Below are 20,841 nucleotides of genomic sequence, written 5' to 3' on the forward strand. Positions count from 1 at the left end.
TCTAGGTGATAAAAATCAGCATCATGTATGAATCTGACATATGTATGAGCACATTTTTTGTGTGTCATGTGATGTGGAATTGACTTTACACTATAGTAGGAGCCACTTGTGTCCTGCAGTTATATTTGTAGTTTCTGGATTTTTCAGATATAAATTCATTTTATTTAGGTAAACTTATGTTTCTGTGGAAAAAGCACATTACTGTACACACTAATTATTATTCAAAGTGATATTCATATGTATATGTCTAAAACATAGCTGTTATATTTTAAACAGTATTCTATGGAAGCTCATTTCCGCCAGTAAAAAAAAGATGAAAACTTGGAGAAAAAAAACCCACATGAGAGGTCATAACTATGAGAGAAAAAGTCAAAATTGTGAGCTAAAAATTCATAATTATGATTTTTTTTTTCTCTAAATGGCTTAAGCTTGTCATAGCCATCAATGTGCTAAAAAAAGAAAGAAAAGATTTCGATGTGGTTCTTTTTACACAGTGCCAGCCATTGAGTTCAGAGTGACACCTCCTCCGTATCTCCGCTCTGTTTAGGGAAAACCGAGAGAATAGCAGAGTCAGATCGGTGACGCGCACAGGGCACACTTTTTTTCAGGTCACCAAAACGAGCGTAGCACCGGAGGACTCAATCTCAGCCAGCCCCGAGCCGTGAGCCCTGATGCTCCACAGGCGCTTTGTTTAATATGCATTAAAAATGACTCAATCTGCGGTGTCACTGTCTCACTGCACGTCTCCCGTTAGATCATCCACTAATAGACAATTAACGACGGCTCCGTGATCGGGAATACGAAGCACTAGAACATTTTGTTCACCTCAGTTAAACTGCGGCACGCTCCCATTTGCGTGCATTGACACGAAAACACACAATACAGTATACATTTCATCTGCACAGCTTTAAAAAGTATAACATTCATAGAAGCCATCCAGCTGCATGCAGAGAAATGTGTGTTTATTTTGACTTTATAGAGTGTGGGCTGAAATGAATGGCTGCAGCTGTGCTCTTGATGATAGCATGAATGAAGCGCAGAGGGATGGAGGAGGAGACACGGCGCTGTTTTCCGGGTTTCCTAAAGGACAATAGTGTTCAGTTGTCACCCGCTGCTCACGTTTATTCTGCCTCCGCTTCTACATTAGGTGGAGGAGGAGGAGGAGGCGGAGAAGGAGGGTGAGGGAGAAAAAAATGAAGTCAACTGTACAACACCCCGGCTCTCTGTAGCTCCCTCCTCTCCACTACTACTACTACTACAGCTGCTGAGTCCACATGCGCTGCGGCGCTCCGTAAGCCTTTCACCGTGGACACCGGCTCCAGTCTGCAGGCATGTCGGCCGGTGGTTCTGACGGGACGGCGGACAAGCCCGCAGGTAAGGTGGTCGGGGACGGTTTTGTTTGGGGTCGACGGTGCTTGTGTTGTGATATATTCTTAAGTTTATTAGTTACAATTGTGTTGTCCGCATCTTTAGGGTGGGAAAAAGTCAACGCAGGTGGTGATGGCAAGACTTCCAGAAAGTACTTTTGAACTTTTAAAGTGTCCTCATTTGAGTGTTTTACGGTACAAGAGTAGGGTGTAATGGGAGCTTTCGTTCATTCAACTTTGGTGACAACACAACCGACGGCTTTCTTTTTTTTTTTTTTTTTACGTTAGCCTTAATAAATTCAAATAACGCGGCCACTGGTGCAGCCAGGCACCTTCAAACTAACCCACTGTAGCTAAATGACGGTTTGGCGGCCGGTCCCGCCGGGTGAAGCCGGTCCATTCATCATTTCGTACTACGTGCTCGCCTCCGGCGGGACGCACGCGACGGGAGTCGTTCATTCGTACAGTTTCTGGACAAACCACGTGACTGTAACCATGGCGACCGTGTTCTTCTAACATTAACAAACATATTTTTATTTCGCTAACTGTACCCATATCGCTCGTCTAACATGGCCACCGCCTTCCCCCAAAACCCACCAAATTATTTTTTTTATTAACCTAAAGCGAACGTCCCTGTGGGAGCTTAGTTAGTCACATGGTTCCAGCAGTTTTGTCCGCGTATTCTTCCCCGTTCAGCTTCTTTCAAATCTGGGTCAGTAGAGCAGTGGAGCAGCGCTGCCTCCACCGAGCAGCAGAGGGAGGTAGTCGTTCCCCCGCTGCTCCTCCTCAACCGAGCCAAGAGCCGCTGCAGTGACGGGAGCTATCGAAACTTTCTGAAGCATGCGGCACGACATTAGCTCCAAAAGTACTTAAAACAAAAAGGTACCCAAAAGTTTTATTTAGCAGCAGAGCAATGAGTATTAAAATATTATATACGGCTGTTTAATACTAACTCAAATAATTATGAGGTGCGGTCATGCTCTAAATATAGTATCTTGGAATATTAAATTAATACTAAACTATTTGTTAAAATGTTTGACCTCAAGTATAAACAAAAATGATGTATATTATGTTATAATATATTTTTATAATATTTTATTAAATGCAAACCCTCTGAATTATGTTCTTCTAGCTTGATTTTCTTTGCTAAGGTAAATTGTCCTTAGATGCAATGTTTTGCAAAAAAAAAAAAAAAAATCATCGACACACAGCATCTGTGGTTTGTTTATTCCAAAGTATGGTACTCGTTAGAGTTCATTCTGTTTATTTCCATTCAGTCTCCCCTCTTTCTTTTCACAGTCATGCATGTATTTTACCAACTCCTTTTTATTTTGAAAGTCTAGATTTATTTATGTGATCATATGTCACAGCTAGATCAAATCACACTTTAAAAAATGATAGATACCCCAACCTGAAGTGAGAAGACACTTATGTTTCACTTGATTAAATTCTACACGTGAGACCACCAAAGGAATACTGTCTCTTTAATGTTCTCTCTCTTTCTGCATGTCTTTTTATTAACCCACGTCCACAAAAACTACACATTCTGCACAGCAAATACACTATAGCTGTAATACTACTGCAGTTTACAATTAATAATATTACCATAGCCACACTACTGCTATACCGCTGATGATGCCTCTACTACACCTACTGCTACTTTTACTATTACACTGCTTTTACTATGACTGCAGCTGCATTTGCTACTCTATACTAATACAATACTGCAACTCACGACATTGGTACAACAAATGCAACTACTTCCATTACTGCCTTTACCAATAATACTTCTACAGCCATACACCCAGACTTTCAGTCATCTACTAAAGATGCAGGAATATAAGAACTCCTAATAGTGGTAGTACTAGCAGCATCCTCTAACAGGGGCAGAATCTGAATGAATCAGATTGTTTTGTGTCTCGTTAAGTGATATTCTATAGCTGAAGCAGCTTTTGCAGGTTCTGCTGTTGGTTGAAAAACTGTATTCATCTCTTTGTGGTCATACTGAAAATGACAATGACCAGTGTGTAGGTGCAGTATGTATGACTAAACTAAACAGATACAGAATATTATGTATGTATGAAAAGTTCAGATAGTTCATGAATTAACTTAATAAATCCTCTGAAAGAAAATACAGAGACAGACTTAAAACATATGCATTTGTATATATTGTATTCATGATGCCAATTATTGTTTCTAGGAGTTTATTTCAAATATGAACCCAATATTTATTTAGTAGATTCGACATAAAATGGATACAGTTTGTAGAATGAATTTTATTCACATCAAAACAGAAGTTACCTGCCATCTTAAACTATTTCCACACATGTATTTGTAATTTGTAGAGGTGCGTGTATGCATATATATTTACAAATACATGACTGATATCAGAAGTAAACTGTTAAAAACCCTTAAAAATATTCCATGAAGAATAGTGCAGTTTTTTATAGGCTAAATTTTAAAATTTCTAAATTTTTAGCATATCAATGAAAATGAAAACTGCTGTGCTAAATATTTAGAAAACAATAGCATGGTGTTTGGTTGCAGAATTAATTAAGTACAGATGTAAGTCATAAATATTTAACAGGAATAGTCAAACTTAAACTTCTATCCAGCTCTTTGCTCTGGCTGTTTAACACAGACTGTCGCTGTAATTTATGCTGTCTGGACGCACACTCAACATTCCCTGTCCAAAGTGGCTTTGGACCCTCTTTTTGTCACAGTACTAGTATTTGGCTTCTTATTGCAGAATTTGGTTTTGTATGGTTTGAAATTAAAGTCGCTGTGGCTTTTCCTGGCTACACATCAAGTCTACAATTTAAATCAGGTAATTGATACTTTCCACTGCCAAATATCTTGAAGTCATTTGAGTGAGATAAAATCTACACTAGTTAGTTTACACCTAAAATGCATGTAGGACATACCCTGCATGCTCTTGTACGCTGAGTATATTACACCCCTGTGCGTCTCCACCATGGGTGGTGGTCTGTGTTTCTCTGCCACCCACCAGATTGGCATCTCGTCAACGCTCTCGGCACGGCCGGAGATTTTTTTGGCTCGTGTGTGACTCAGAACGTGACGGTGACTATGTGTGGTGTTCCTTGAAGGCACATTTCAGTCAGCCAGTTGACAAGGGCTCCGATGTCTGTATGGAACATTTTATGACTAACACGAAAAACTGGATGACATTGGAGACTGTGTATTGTGCTGCATTAACGGTGGAGAGCAGTAGTGGGTGGAAGGGAGAGCCGGCAGGCTCCCACATTCTACTTCTGCGTCAGAGATGACCCACTAAACTCTGGAGGGAATAAAGGAACTTGTGTCAATATCATTAAAAATCTCTCCACTGTTGACTGAGTTGTAAAAGTGTTTGTAAAAGCTTTGCATGAGGTTTTTTTCTGTGGAAAGGGTCACTGTGACCTCTCTGAGCTCCACTCAGGTTAATTTCTCTCATTTCCTGTTTCTAAGAATCTTTTGACTCACTGTGCAAAAGTTGAGGACAAACATTAAAATTACCTTTAAGCTTTTAAAAGTACTGTGTTCTTAAGTGTCCGACCTTCTTTTACAAAACTAGCAGAAAAATGTGGATTCATTATGAAAAGTTTTCCATTATCATCAGTTTCTTTCTCCTTCAGGAGAATATGGGTCAGTTGTTGTGAGCAGTCACGCTGAAAAGCTTTATTCACTTTTATCAACACTTTTTTCCGCCGAAAGGATGTCACAATTTGAAGTGTGGGGGAGAGGAAAGTAGGTCAGTGTTACTGCATTATATAAGGGTTAGGTAAGACGATAGCCCAAACCCCATTTACTCTCACGTGCATGACAAACCCAGAGCATAGCTGGTGGTTTAGCGGCATTCAGTGGCAACCTTAAGCCAGTGCGCTGAGAGTTCGCCTAGAAATAGATGACTACAAAGCAGGACTGAGCCAAGGCATTTAAAATGTGTGTGTGTAGGAGGGGGTGGGAGTGTCGGCTTGGCAATAGACTAAATAGACGCAAGAGAGGAATCCTGGCAGTTCTCCACTCAGAAATGTTTTTGGCAGGCATGGGTCAGCTTTTAAAGTGGCATTATGCCTTTTTTCCACAGTCAGACAAACATTCCTGAGTGAGATACAAGCCTTTTAAATATAATACCCTTTACTGCAAACACATCTATGAGTCATGCTTTTGTTTGCCCGCAGAATAAAAGTTGGGCTTTTGAGGACAAAAATTGCTTTCAAGTATTGATGGGTTCGTTTTTTAGGTGTATGAATTTGAAGCTGTGTCAGAGTTACCTTTCTAAAAAACTTGGTATGACCTAAAAAATAACCTTAAATACACAAACACACAAGACTACTACTTCATGATTGGCAAATACAGATCTACTGTACGCCCACGTCTACTATTCAGGTTGTTTAAAGTAGAATGGTAAGACATCAACAATAAAGATGAACATTTTAAACCTGAACATTAAGGCTGCAGAGGATAATCAAGTTGAACGGAATCAAAATCTTTGAAACATTAATACAACAGATGTTTTTCAAAGTAAAACATGTATGAAGGTGTATATATTTGTTTGTTCACTCTCATATTTATTGTTATATTGTTATTGCTCTTGTTTGTAGCATCTCGTAAGCCCATGTGGGCTGTGATGCATGACTTAAATATAATAAATATATATAATCAAACAAGATGAAACAATGTGATGATTATCCTACTCATAAATATTAATAAAAACATCAAACAAATTGGGATTGCATTATGCATATTAATGAATATTTCAATGGTCAGTGTGCAACACTTGACTTCAGTGTGATAACAAATAAGAACATAGATCTATTTTTGCTCGGTGACACAGTTGCGTTTGCAGTTGTTGTTAATTGTAATTAACCAGAAGGTTCATTGGTTTTGTTGTTTTCCATGAAAGAGTTTTTTATCTGGGTGGTCCTTGCTGATTTGTATACATATTCATTTTCTGTTTTGCCATTGCACAATTACAAAATTTAAGGTCAACCAAAGTGATCCAAAATTCAAATAAAACTCACCTGTGTCTCTTGTACTTAATATGAACCAGAGTCTATATATGCAACAAACCCCTGTTACAGTCTCATTCATTCATTCATTCATAATGAATTATTAACGTGACAACTGACAAGCCAGAGTTACACATATCTCAGTGCTGATGTATTTGTTTACAGTCTCTCAAATCACTGTTGTTTTCATGTATCAGATCCCGCTGCAGAGGAAGAAGGTCCAAGCCAAGCAGCCTCTTCGCTGGCAGCTGGTGAGCTGCCAAGGAAACGAAAGGGAGATGTGGAGAGGTCAGACATCCATGTGCAGTAAGAGGAGTGCTTTGTTGTTTGTGGAGAAAAGCACAGGAGTGTATGTTTACTGTATCGTACGGCTCACATTCCCCTTCTATATATATATTAAATGATCTTCATTCCATCTCACAGGCAAAGCCTCGACTTCCAAATGGATGAAGACCTCAGCAGGTACAGTGACGTCTTGGCTTTGCTTACACACCTGAAAGAACATTGGCAAAGCAATTTTTTTATATTTTGATCCCTTCGTTTGCAGATCTGAAGGAGAGGATCAGCAGGTGAAAATGAAATGCTTCAGGTGATTCTATTTTTATGTCAAATTACTGCCATCTGTGCCATGAAAAGCCTTTGTGGCTTTGATTTAGTGTATTATAAAACCAAAGTGACTTTCACAGTTTTCAAATAAAAGCATTATGAATCTCAGGTAATTACCTCCCCTCAAAATAGATACAGTAGGTAGGAAATTATGGTATTGACGGTCTGATTTTGAACAGGGAGCCTCACAGCCAAATTGAGAAGCGGCGAAGGGATAAAATGAACAATCTCATTGACGAGTTGTCTGCAATGATCCCTGCCTGTCAGCCCATGGCTCGAAAACTTGACAAGCTCACTGTGCTACGGAAAGCTGTGCAACACCTGAAAGCCCTCAAAGGTAACTCTTAACCCATTTAAAAAGTCAGTGACGTCCATTCTGTTCCATGTAAAAGCTTGTGTGTGTCCTGTGTTTTCAGCTGGGACAAGCAGCGCCTTTACAGACACCACATACAAGCCTCCCATCCTGCCTCATGATGACCTCAGGCATCTTCTGCTCAGGGTATGACACATGACCCCAACTAGTCTTGTTTAATTTATACATTATTTATCTATCTATCTATCAATCGATCTATCTTTTTAGGCTGCAGATGGTTTCCTGTTAGTTGTAAGTTGTGACCGGGCGAAAATCCTGTTCATCTCCGAGTCGGTTTCCAAGATCCTCAACTTTAGCCGGGTGTGTTGCACCTCTACACCACACACTCATATTGCTGTTATCACCATTTTTTTTTTTTTCATATATATATATATATATATATATATATATAATACAGCTACATATGTCATTCAGATGGACCACTATAATATATATATATATATATATATATATATATATATATATATATATATATGATATATATATATATATAATCTATATATACAAATGTTTAGTTTAACATAAACATTTGTTTATAAAACAATTTAATTAAAGTTTTTTTTGTAGATAGGTGTAATTTAATACTTAAAAAAATCAGGTAGCATTAACTAGCTAATTTGGCATGCTACCAGCAGTTTATGAATATTATTATTATTATTATTATTATTATTATATTTATTTGATTATTATTATTGCCTTTTGGGTAGTTTGATAAACTTAACTGCAGCTAAGTCACTAGCAGATATGCTACTGTATGTTACATACACTGCCTGCCCAGCATTAAATTTAGCATTTAGCCATTTAGCAGCTAGAGAGAAGATATTTCCATTAGAGACCAAAACAGAGCTAAAAGGACAGTGAATAACAATATTAACATTCATCAGGTGGAGGGAAAAACAACTAAACATCAAAGTTGATAATGTCAGTGTGTGTCACAGTTATGACTGCACCCAAGTGGCCAAAAAATGTTATTGCGGGTTTCATTTGAATTTATTTTGTATCAAATTGTTGCTAAAGCTTGAGAGAAAAGTATGAAGCTAAAGTAATTTATTTGACTTGTCTGATAACCTCGTGCTGGATTTTGTTTTTTGCATTTTTCCATACAAAATTCTCCACTTCGTCTGCAGTTGCCACATAATTCATCGACATTTATAAGTCTCCACATAAACTGTTGGAGTAAGCAATAAATTGTGAGTCAGCAGTTTTTTATGAGAAAACAAAAACACATGAAACACTTAATTGAAGCCCCTGACAGTCAGATTTTCTGCAGGACCAAAGTCAAAGATTAAAGTCAGTTTATTGTGTAGGGCAGCCAGAATGATAACCACACCGTCTCTACATTTTTTACCACATGTTTCAGCTTTGAGATGGAGCAAATAGAGGGGAATGCAGAAAAGACATCTGATGTCAGTGTGTGTTATGTGGGCTTTTAGCAGACTGGATACATACTTCAGCTTCATCTTACTTGATAAACAGTGAGGTATCTTTTAAAGTTGTGATGCAGTGAGCTGTATGATGATCAGGACAGTAGAAGTGCAGGATATAGAACTGAACAAACAGCACAACATAGTCAGAAACTGATTAGTTGGAAATGCAACACTGAGTTTAGCATAAAGAGAAAGAAGTAAAACATAGAAAGCAAAAAGTTAATCATGACTGCATGTACGTCATTTGGGTTGACAGGTGGAGCTGACTGGGCAGAGCTTGTTTGATTTCATCCACCACAAAGACATCAACAAGGTGAAGGAACAGCTGGCCTCTTCAGAGTTGTACCCTCGCCAACGCCTCATTGATGCTGCAAGTAAGTCTGTTGCCACATCAGCTTTGAGAAACAGCTCAAATGGACACTAACCTAACTAACTGTCTTTCTGTGTGCAGCTGGGGTTCAGGTCCCGGCGGATAACCCCGTCAGGCTGTCCCACATGACCACTGGAGCCAGGAGATCTTTCTTCTGCCGGATGAAGCACAGCCGGGTGGTGGGGAAGCACGAAGACAAACACTCACTGCCCAGTACTTCCAAAAAGAAAGGTGGGTTCAGACTGGAGTCCGGGCTTTGAGGGGAACCCAATGATGTTACAGTGACAACATCAGTGGTTAAGCTCAACATTTAATTCAGTCAGAGATGTCAAGGAATTGACCAGCAGCTATGAGTCCAACATAATAAACACACATATAAACGTTAAAGCACGTCACACATATATAGCACATAAGGAGGAGGTTGGGGGTGGTGGAAGGAGATACAGCAGCTAACAGCATTGTTCTGATTGTATCAGCAGAGTAATTACATCTACATGAATACAAGTGAACATGACAAGTCAGCTGCTGTATGGGCCAATGACCGTGAAGCATGAAAGAAACAGCTGACGCAAATCAGCTAATTCAAGCCTGTCAAGTCTCTCTGAACGAACGCACTGCTATATGAGTTTATAAGGTTGTTCATGTTAAGCCTGTTCATTCTAAAGTAAAGCTCTATTTTAGATCAAAATGGACAGTTCATATGACCACTAGTTGCACGGTTCTGGTTCTGTTGCTCCATATGGTGTCCTATTTTCAAGTAAGTACTTCCAAACGATTCTCTTTTTGGATTGGATGTGCAGAATCGATACGCAGGGTACAGATAAACACAGAAATCTGCAGGCCGTCATAGATCAGTGCTATTTTGGCTCTTTGGTCCAAACAGATCATGATGAGGAGGAGGATGTGTACCGAAAGTGTAAAGTAATAAGATATTTAAATGTGTTTCAAGGCAATGAGGTCAGTGTTCAGGCAGTGAAAACAAATACAGATACAGTGGAGATGTATGCCCCGAGTGGCCTGCTTAAGAGGGAATAAAGAAATTATCTGATCTAGATCTGGTGGAGAAGTGGGCGAATGTGGGTGTGGGTGGGCTGCTGTGACCCCCCTACCCTCTCCTCACCTGTTGGCAAAAGGTTGAGTAAAAGTAGGTGACCTTGCTTTATTTCTCTGGTCATATCCGACCTCAGTTTCGGTGGAAAGATTCTGAAAGATTTGTTTCCGTCCATTGTCATACTTCTCTAAACCAAATAAATGCTCACATCTACAGTTATTTCAATTCAAACTGATACTGTCTTCTACACACCCTCCTCTTGGTGTGAAGAATTCAGCGTTTGATTGAGACTTCCCAAAGAGGTGTCACATTTTATTGTAATTTTTTTATTTATTTTTTTTTTTAACACAGGAAGTAGGTCAGTGTTGGAGCCTTGTATAACCACAAAGAAGTAAGACAGTCCAAACACTCACTGCAAACCTGATTATGGTGAAAGAAAGAAAGAGATGTGTCGCCACTCAGTGCTCAACCACTGCAACTGCACCGCAGCGCGTGAAGAGAAGCAGTGACTTTTGCACTTTCAAACTCTCATATTCTCCTTTAGTGACTTTTTCTCTCACACACCATGTAAGATTGATATAATGTAATGATCATACGTAAATGAAATGGTACATAGAGTCATGTATTTGTTCTTTGGCAAATCACATGAAGGTCAGCTAGCCTCAGGTGGTAATTATCTGTAAGTGACCTCTTTCACAATGTCACGTTCTCATAATCAGTATCTATATAATTTTATTGTTATCAGATCCCATGACAACAAACTAATCCTGAGAACAAGTTTGCCTGTGTAACTAAATATCTTATTCCTCCAGTGATTTCCAAGGGAACCAGTAACTGGGATTACGTCTGCAGTCATCGGGCATTAAAACACTCAAATGAGGTTTTAATGCATGTGTATATATTTGTGTTTTTGAAGAAAATAAGCACACAGGTTCCCCAACAATGATCACCAAACTACCAGCAGCTGTAACACTTTAACATCACATGTTAAGCACGAGCAGAGAGGTCGAACAGGGCAGATAAAGAAATCAATTGCAGTCTTTGCAGTACAAATGCCAACCTGACCAAATTCAGGACAAAACTATGAAGAAACAAACTCATTTCCATGGTTAAGTGAAAAAAAGGATTATGATATATAGTGTTAAATAACATCAAGATTCAAATGAAACTAAATATTTTTGACTCATTGTTAAAGAGTTCCATCAATAGGAATGAATAGGTTTAAGGCTGAACCTACTGGCACAGAGCAGGAGAGATGAGAAGTCCTGAGAGGTGGACTAACTTTTTCTTTTTGTTCTCGTGTCCACAGACACATACAGATACTGTACCCTCCACTGCACTGGATACATGCGCAGTTGGCCGAGCAGCCAGCTGGACTCAGATGGTGACACTGAGAAGGAAACCTCAAACCTGACCTGCTTGGTGACGGTGTGCCGCCTCCTCCCTCACGTGTCCCACCAGCCTTCCAAAGACGTCAACGTCAAGCCCGCTGAGTTCATGACCCGCTGCGCCATTGACGGCAAGTTCATTTTTGTAGACCAGCGGTGAGTTTCCCAAGTTACCATTTATCTCCCTCTCGTGAGGCAGTTGATCTATTCTGAACACACGGTTCCACTGAGAAAGAAATGGCAAGGACGTGTTGTGGTGAGGAGGCCTCTGAGCCCAGAGTTTTGTCAATTCAGCTGTCAGTGGAGATAATTCTTTTTCTTTGCCGTTGTTTCTCAGAAGGAGTTGTGCGTATTGATGGCATCACATGAAACTCTTCTCATTTTTTGGGAAGTAATTTCAAACCACAAGTATAGTGAACCATTTTTATCAAATTTTTCACATGTGTGACATTGGAGAGGTTCATTCATACAGTATTCATTTTCATTCCATTGTGTTTCAACTGGCACAATCCTGAGAGACAGCAAAGGAGACAGAGAAAGCCAGGAATACTCAACTTCTTCTTCATCTTCTCTTTCCCCCAGAGCTACGACAGTTATAGGTTATTTGCCACAGGAAGTTCTTGGCACGTCGTGTTATGAGTACTTCCACCAGGATGACCTGCAGCACCTCGCAGAAAAACACAGGCAAGGTGATGGAGCAAAGCAAGCACAACTTTAATAACAACTTTAATCCCTTTTTCTGAGATATTTGTACCCCAGAACACGACATCTACCTTTTATTTTGTAGAAGTTCAAGAACATTTTCTAACTTTTCTAATGACACGCTGGTCACTTGTTCATCTTGATCTATTGTGCTTTGTCATGAAACTCTGTGTCCAATTTCTCTTGGCAGTTCTTCGAAGCAAAGAGAAAATTGAGACGCCATGCTACAAGTTCAAGACAAAATATGGCTCCTACATTTCACTCCAAAGCCAGTGGTTTAGTTTCACAAATCCATGGACCAAAGAAGTTGAGTTTATTGTGTCTTTAAACAGGGTGCTCTCGTAAGTATTGATTCATTTATGAAGTTCAGATACAGTGTAATCATCATCCATTCATGTTGTTTTTCACTCATGTTTTCAACACCTTTGTTTTTGTCTTTAATTTTACATACATTTTGCCTTTAAAAATACAGTTTATGCATGGATGTATCAACAGTAACACCTCTTTGTACCAGCAGGGGGCCTGGTCACACAAAAAATGAGGAAGCAGGCAGCTCGAAAGCACTTCAAGGTAAGAAACACATACTTTTATCTCTTGTATGTGATTGTATTTTTTTCCTATGTAATTGCTGATGTCCCTGTATTTTTCTTCCACAGAAGACACAAAACAAATACCCATAATTCCCGGCCTTACCAGTGGTGTTGGCACAATGATCTACGCAGGCAGCATAGGGACCCAAATTGCAAATGAGCTCATTGACTCTTGCAGGTGCATAATGTGTTAATATATGTGCAAAAAAACAAAATGTGAAAATAAACAGAAACAGCTGCATTCCCCCACTGTTTGACTAGATCAGAGGGGATGACATTTGTATTGAGAAATGGGTTAAAGTTGGCGTGGACATGAGTGAATTCAGTGCTACTTCAATCAGGATAGATCATGCATAAACTATACACGGTATGTACAGTATATAAGTAATAAATACATTGTTTTCGAACAGGATGAACTCCCCTTCATCAAGCGGAGCTTCCAGTCCGTTTGGTCTGGCCCAGGAGAAATGTTTACTGATTTCCCCACAAACCAGCAAGAGCGTGAGCACATTTTGTTCGCATTTATGATGTTAAACCATAATCAGTGCAAATATTTATGTATTCTCAGTTCATACTTCACCTTAGTTTTTCTTTTTGAGGCTCTAAGCTTTTACCTCCTTTTACTTCAGACACATTATTTGTGTTTTTGTTTGTTTTACTGTCAATTTAAGAGGCATACGGACGTTTTAATTTAAATGCATGGCTGTGGCATTTTTATGGAAATGTGTTTTGACATTCTGGTATATTTGTTTGTGCTAATGTATGGTGACATGCAATTTTATGTAAATGTCGGTAATGTGTGCTATTTATATGCAAATCAAAGCTAGTCTCTCACACATTTTAGATTTTAAAGCAAATTATTGGTGACGGAGTTCTGGTGATGATCATTTGGATGCAGCTTGCATGTAGACAAGACAAAACGACTGAGTTTACAGCTTCTTGTAACATTAAGTACTCCTAACATAATTATTCTGTGTACTTACTTTATTTAAAGTTAAGATTTGCGGTGTATTTCCACTACAGCATGCTCAGAATTTCAGTCATATAGGTTTAATTACACACTTCAGTGGTGAAAACAGGGTTTTGACGTAATATGACATGTTCCAGGCGTCCAGCAAAGAGGAGGCATCAGGCAGTTCATCACAGTCCCAGTCTGATTCGGGGACAGCAGCGGGCCCTAGCAGTGCAGCTTCTCAAAGTACAGGTACTGTCAGAAGAATCAAGAATCCGATTCAAAAAATGCTTTTGACATTTTAGAACTCAAGCCACGCACATGATTTCACAGCTGCAGGCCCTTAATCATCACCCAATTAGATATGTCAGAGTAGTAAAATCCAACATTTGCACAAATGCAGGGCTTCATTATTTTTGGGAAGCTAAAATTTTGGTTTTATGAAAAACATAAATGCACTTTTACAAGCACCGCAGCAAAGATGCTCTGAACACACTGTCTTTATTCTAATTTTCTCTTAGGCATTCTGTAAATATGCTCCTAACACTTTGAACAGCCTTTAGTCCTCTTACATTGGTTGCTTTTTGTCCCCTAAGAACTTAATTAAACCAAAAGTTTCCAGCTCAAGACTTAAAGTAGCATTAATGTAGTGTTGTTTGTCAGGTTACAATAACTGGCCAAGTATTCTTTCTTGTAGGTGTGAAAGAATTACTCACCTAGATCAGCTAAGTTAATACAACCTGGCCCATGTTGGGTAAAGTGCTAAATAAGCTACTGAAGTGAACAGCGCAGGATGAGGGGAAAATGTAAAATAAGTAATCACAGCTTATAGAAGGTGTTGATCATTACAGATGGGTGATGCTCCACAACAACAGAATTTCTAAGTGCTTTTGTATCTCCTCTGCTCTGTGTTACCCAGGTGAGCCGTCCCAGCTGGACTTGGACAGCATGGTGGTGCCAGGTCTGAGCGGCTTTAGCAGCGATGAGGCAGCCATGGCAGTCATCATGAGCTTGCTGGAGACTGATGTTAACATGGGTCAGTCGGGGGACTTTGAGGACTTACACTGGCCTTTCTAGAGGACTCTCACAAGCTCCTGTGCCGTTTTCTTGCCATTTGCCCAGAATGTGGATGTTTAGCTCTGTGACTGACAGATGATCTGCCAGAGCACATTTGAATCCACTGGACTCATACCAAAGGCCACAAGACTTGAGGATGCCTGACAGATTAAGTCCATCTGAATTATTATGACTCTGATTACATTGGTGGTTCTCTCCTGAATGAAAGCGTCCCTGGAACCTGTGGTGATTCAGTGTCTTCCTCAGTGACACTTCAGCATTCTCAGAGGGGCTAAAAAACAGACTCTCCACAGCAGAACTCTGTGAGTGACCAATGTCTGGAGGAGAATCAGACTCCTGCCATGTGCAGTGCTGCTAGAGAAACTCCTCGAAACTTTGTGACATCTGCGAAACCTTTTGGTACTGATAACTTTGTTCTGTTTTTTAAAAGATCCCCTCCAGATACATTTAAAGTTGTGTAAAGAATACTCTGCTGTGTTATGTGTTATAAGGTCCATCCCTTCTTCACTTTATTGAGAACTGTAGACTAATGCAAATATGGAGGTGTCCCAGTCCCTGGACCACACCCACAACCACTACTGGCCCAGTTACACTCTGATTTTGCCAGAATGCTGCAACCATCTGGCCAATCAAATCTCATTAAGAATCATCATATGATTAGAACACATAAACCCAGTCTAACAGTACATTCAGAACTGATTATTAAATAATTATTTGAATGTAAATAATGTCCAACATTTTTTTGACACCACCAGGACAAAATTTTCGATTTGACAGCTACTAATGCTATCGAAAACTACAAAGGAAATAATTTACATGGAAAAAAGCTTTACTGTGGGACCTTTTTTAATAAAATAAATACTTGAATATTAACTCCTATTTACAGGTTTGGTCCCAGGATACACAGTTGGCATGGAAACAGGCTCCACATTCAGCTTAATAGCTCAACTCAGGTTCATTTAATATTCCTCAGTAGTAGTTCCTAAATAGAAGGAAGCTAACGCAGACGTACATCTTTAGTTTCAAAAGTTTAACCACTCAGTTTAACATTTAGCAAAAGTTTTTTCTGTGTATATGCTGAAAGCTCCCACTTTGCACTAGTGTTATTTGGATCATAACTTAACTACCAGCCGTGATGTCACAAATCACGCTCGTCTGTCTCAAATTAAGAGAAACCTTCTAGTTTAGCAGAGGAATGTGAGCCTGCAAGGTGAAAACCACATCAGTTAAGTCCAAGAAGTATCCATACAATTATTTAAATAAAAATTAATTTTACCGTTATAGACAGGAGGGGGTGTTAACATGGTGTGTTTCTCTTCATAAATCTTGTAAAGTGTCTGTTTTCATATTGAATGTGCACTAAAGGACTGAGCCCTAGTATGCCTATACTGTGTGTTCACATATCACATTTACTGTACTCCAGACAGTTCTGTGAAGGTAATCTACTGCGCACTGAACCCCTGGAAAAATATGGAAGGTCCACCATGGATGGAAAAAATGTTTTTCAGTGTTAACAAGGAACAGATTTTTTCTTACTGTTGTGTCAGGTCGTATAGCTCCCTTCCTCGTTCGCCTTCCTGTCAGCTGCAGTACCACAGTACAGAAATTATTAGCTATAGTATTTGTGTTGCTAGAAAGGCAGTAATGTTGCAGTTATTTTTTTTAATTATTATTATTTTTTTTTATATATTTTTGAATATCCAATGACCACAACTTAACGTCTTTGAAAAGGTAACTCCACCACACCATATTCTGGATCAATTTAGTTGTTTGGTAGCTTTTTGTACTTTTGTACAAGGAGAAACTGGATACATTTACAAAGCAAAACATGATGGTGGTGATTTAAAAGAACTTTAAACTTCTAAATCAACCAGTTAAAGCCAGTTACCTGGGGCTGGCAGGCTGACCTAAAAGGGTTGCATTTGATCACAGAATAACCCTAAAATGTACTATAGACTCATATTAACGGTGTACAAGTATGTGAGGGTGGATTTTACTTTTGAACTCAGTGACTGGCCTTCATACAGCACACGTGGACTCTGGTTATATCACTGGTTCCTCTAATCTTGAAAGTATTTGATTGTGTTGCCTTGAACACATGTTGTTTCTGACAAGGTTCATTGTAAATCAACTGTTATGTGCTCCCTTTGGCTTTAAAAGAAGAAGAAAAAACAGACAGTATTTTCTGTTGCCATCAGTGCCATTTGAAATGGGCACTTAAGCATAGTGAACATGCCCTGCTCTGAAAAAAATGTCAAATGATATTTCTATGTGCGAGCTGTTGAATTGTTGATGTATCTGCTGTAACAAGGAATGACGATTGAAGTCTTTGAAAGTAAAAAAAAAAAGTTTTATAAATGGTTTGAATTCTATTTTTCTTTCATTATGGGTATCCGTATGCAGGAATGCTTTGCAAGTCCTCATTTTAATTTTAATTGATCAAGGTGGAATGGTGGATTTATCTAATTCTGAAGAAGTTGTCCTCACAATAGTAACTCAAATTTCATAAATCAGTTTACAAAGAACTGTCTAAACACAAGCATACTGCTGCTCTGTATCTCAAAGAGAAGAAGTCAGTGTCCTCATAACAATCTAAGACTAACACTGTCCTACAGTGACCCCTAGAAATATGCTTGACCCTGTATAACCTCCATATGTGGCATGCTTGAATAGAAGATTCACACTGCCTTATAATAAAATACTTGTCAGTCATCTGGGCAACCTAATTGTAGATTAATTAAAAGCAAGCATGTGATTGATTACACAAATCATCAATCATTCAATCAATCAATCAATGCAACTTTATTTGTACAAAAAAAAAGTAACACAAAGTGCTTTACATTAAAAAAAAAGCAAACACCCACAGGCCAACCTCCACCCCCCAGCCCCAATTCTCCACCCCTGACCCTCCATCCCACCCATCATATTATGAACAAAGCACAAACTGAGGAAGCGACATCTCACTCAAAAAAATAGAATAAAGTAATATAAAATAAAATAATAACAGTAATAATAAATGATAATAATAATAATAGTAACAATATTACAACAATAACAACAACAACAACAATAATAGTAATAACAACAACAACAACAATAATAATAAGTAATAAAGCTAGATTAAATAAAATAAATAATTAAAAACTAAAGCATAATAAAATATATAGATAGCTTAAATAATGAATAAGATATATATATAAACAAACAAATAAATAATAGCAAATAAATAAATAAATAAGAGAGAAAGTGTAACATTAAGAGAGAAAGTGTAACATTAAATGCATGAGTATAAAAACGGTTAAAATGGTTCAAGTAAAAGCCAAATTAAAAAGATAGGTCTTAAGTTTGCTCTTAAAAATATGAACAGTCTCTGATGCCCTCAGGTCTTCAAGGAGGCTGTTCCACAGACGTGGACTATAGTGAGAAAATGACACCTCACCAGGGGTCTTTGTTCTGACTTTTGGTATTATTAAAAGGCCACTCCCAGAAGACCTGAGGGTCCTCAAGGGTTCATAGGGTAAAAGTAAATCAGATAAATATGCTGGACTAAGACCATTAACAGATGTATAAACCAGTAAAACAATCTTAAAATCGATTCTGAAGGGCACAGGCAGCCAATGCAGAGACTTTAAAATGGGTGTAATATGTGCTCTCTTTCTGGTCTTTGTCAACAGACGAGCAACTGAATTTTGTAATAACTGTAATTGATCAAATTTTTGGTTAGGTAGACCAGAAAGTAGAGCGTTACAAAAGTCAAAATAAAAGCATGCATTAATGTCTCTGTATTGGCTTGAGAGAGAAACGGCCGTACTTTGGCAATGTTTTTAAGATGATAAAAGGCAGTTTTAGTAATATTTTAATATGGGCTCAAAACTAAGATCACAATCAATTATAACTCCCAGGTTTTTAACTTGTTGACAAGGGTTTAAATTCAGTGCTTGGAGTTTCATAGTTAGTTTCTCTCTCTGTGTGCTTTAGTACAGATAATTGGCCCTGAGTCATCAGAAGACACAGCAATGTAAAGCTGTGTGTCATCAGGACACATTTCTCCAGTGTTTCCTCACATAAAAACATAGGTTTTGGGTGTTTTTATTCATAGGCTGAAACTAACATAAATCCAATCTAATCGTGACTACTGTGTTTCTGAAGTGGACTGCAAATTCTTCACATCTGATGGAGTGCTCGGCTTCATAAAAACAGGATTGGTTAAACGGTCAATAGTTGAAAAAAGAATTTTGGGGAAAAGTGTGCTTGTCTTGCGTGTTTAATTTCTTTGTTGTAGCTGGTCAATTGTTCACGCAGTATTTCATACAGTAGTTTACCATCAATTTGTTCTTTCTCCAATATCTTCCTGCTTTGCGACAGTTTCTATTCAGTTGTTTAATTTTATCATTTTTCCACGGAGGTATTGGTTTGGTGTTAACCGTTCTTAATCTTAGAGGAGCACTTTGTCAATTGCTAACCTTAGTTTACTGTTAAAACTTTTTACAATAAAATCACAAGAGGAAGGTAAAATTTCTGCAGTAGTTTTGCTTAAAAGATCAATAAAATTTGCAGCCACTTCAGAGTTAATATGGCGCTTCCTCACAGTCTGTTCTGAAAAGTCCTGCTCAATAAGTACATTTACATTTTACATTTACATTTACAATAAAACCAGTGATAGTAAAAAAGACACAAAAATGATCAGATATCCTTACATCAACAACAGAAGTGAGATTTGCAGATAGTTCGTATGTTATGACAAGATCTAAAGTGTGACTTCTGTTGTGAGTCGGTTGATTAATGTGTTGATTAAAATTCATACAGTGCAGCATATTCACAAAGTCCAGGTTAAGAGTCTGATTGATTGTCCACATGAAGGTTGAAATCGCCTAAAACTAGAATTCGATCGTATTTGGTGTGGATAATTGATAGTAGTTCTTAGAAATCTGACACAAATGAAGAGCAACGTTCGGGTGGCCTGTAAACTGTCATGCACAGTACGGACTGCTAAAAAAAAATGGAATAGATCCAAAAGATGTGTAGTCACAACTCCCTTTTCCCTGATGAATAGGGTGAAAGGAGAGTCTTCCTCTTTTCTTGGTGTTGCCATCCACAACCCAAGGCTGATGCACCGCCGTGTGTGAGGTAGTAGAGCAGACCAGGGCCTCTGGTTTAGTCCCAAGCCGGAGCCACGAGCCCTCCGGGATGGTGTCTGGAGCAGGAGCAGGAACCGGACGAGCAGCCAGGATCTGGATTTTGTTTAGTGTGGCAATTTTTTGCTCCAGCACCGAAATCTTCTGGCTGAGATTGACACAGCTCTTGCAGTCCGATGGTGAGGTAAGCAAAGTCATGTTCTTCTCGAGCCTGTGCTCAGCTGTTTTATTCTAACAAGAAGGTCCTCTGTCTAGTTAAAATATATGCTAAAATGAATAATCTAAAAGGTGTACTTTTAAAAGAGCGTTAAAAACTTGATTAAAAGTTTTTAAATCATAATTTTTTTAAGAGAGTTTTTGGCCTTTTAAACTGCAGTACAAGTCAAACATCCAGGAAATGGGAATTACCTAGATTGTGTATTGTATGTCCATATTCGTAATATGTTACCTAATTTATAAATATCTTGTACTAAAAACTCACAGAAAATGAAGGCAACAAAACAATATCAGAGCATATCAGTAAATGCAAATCTGTGAAAGAACACAGTGACTTTGCAGGTAAAGTGTCATCTTGCAAGCTGTTTTACGATGTTGCCATGTGCCTCACTGATCTGAAATTGTAGATTGACTGCAATATAGTATCTAATTGTATCTTGTTAAGTTGCTGGTATTTGTCCTAACAGGAGAACTGTTGACCATAGCAATTTAAAGACAATCAAAAATGTAGACGTGTCAAGATACACATTTTTGAGAGTGAAGTTTGACATTATGCTGATGATATTATGCTGTTT

General features: G+C 38.5%; 1 protein-coding gene across 5 annotated transcripts; it reads left to right on the forward strand.

The window, feature by feature from the left end:
* The first annotated feature begins 1,011 nt into the window (after positions 1-1,011).
* LOC104922642 (aryl hydrocarbon receptor nuclear translocator-like protein 2) lies at positions 1,012-17,824 on the forward strand. 5 transcript variants are annotated; one of them, XM_019265585.2, is made up of 17 exons: positions 1,012-1,374; positions 6,577-6,685; positions 6,803-6,841; positions 6,927-6,968; positions 7,165-7,322; positions 7,402-7,484; positions 7,566-7,658; positions 9,042-9,159; positions 9,237-9,386; positions 11,516-11,750; positions 12,177-12,283; positions 12,487-12,637; positions 12,811-12,866; positions 12,953-13,064; positions 13,297-13,387; positions 13,994-14,090; positions 14,758-17,824. In XM_019265585.2, exons 1-17 carry the CDS (start codon positions 1,332-1,334, stop codon positions 14,913-14,915), a joined length of 1,842 nt encoding a protein of 613 aa, XP_019121130.1. In that variant the 5' UTR covers positions 1,012-1,331; the 3' UTR covers positions 14,916-17,824. The 5 variants fall into 5 exon arrangements, with proteins under 5 accessions (XP_019121130.1, XP_010733826.1, XP_019121132.1 ...); XM_010735524.3 differs by having other exon boundaries at positions 12,814-12,866; XM_019265587.2 differs by having other exon boundaries at positions 1,013-1,374; positions 6,577-6,667.
* Positions 17,825-20,841: the final 3,017 nt, after the last annotated feature.

The sequence above is a fragment of the Larimichthys crocea genome, unplaced genomic scaffold, assembly GCF_000972845.2.
Source record: "Larimichthys crocea isolate SSNF unplaced genomic scaffold, L_crocea_2.0 scaffold268, whole genome shotgun sequence".
Lineage (NCBI taxonomy): Eukaryota > Metazoa > Chordata > Actinopteri > Sciaenidae > Larimichthys > Larimichthys crocea.

Bases quoted from the DNA above. Each gene is read 5' to 3' on its own strand.
- LOC104922642 (XM_019265585.2), top strand. From the start codon at position 1,332: ATGTCGGCCGGTGGTTCTGACGGGACGGCGGACAAGCCCGCAG. The intron at 6,842-6,926 runs GTACAGTGACGT...CTTCGTTTGCAG, and splicing joins ATGGATGAAGACCTCAGCAG to ATCTGAAGGAGAGGATCAGC. The intron at 6,969-7,164 runs GTGATTCTATTT...GATTTTGAACAG, and splicing joins GTGAAAATGAAATGCTTCAG to GGAGCCTCACAGCCAAATTG.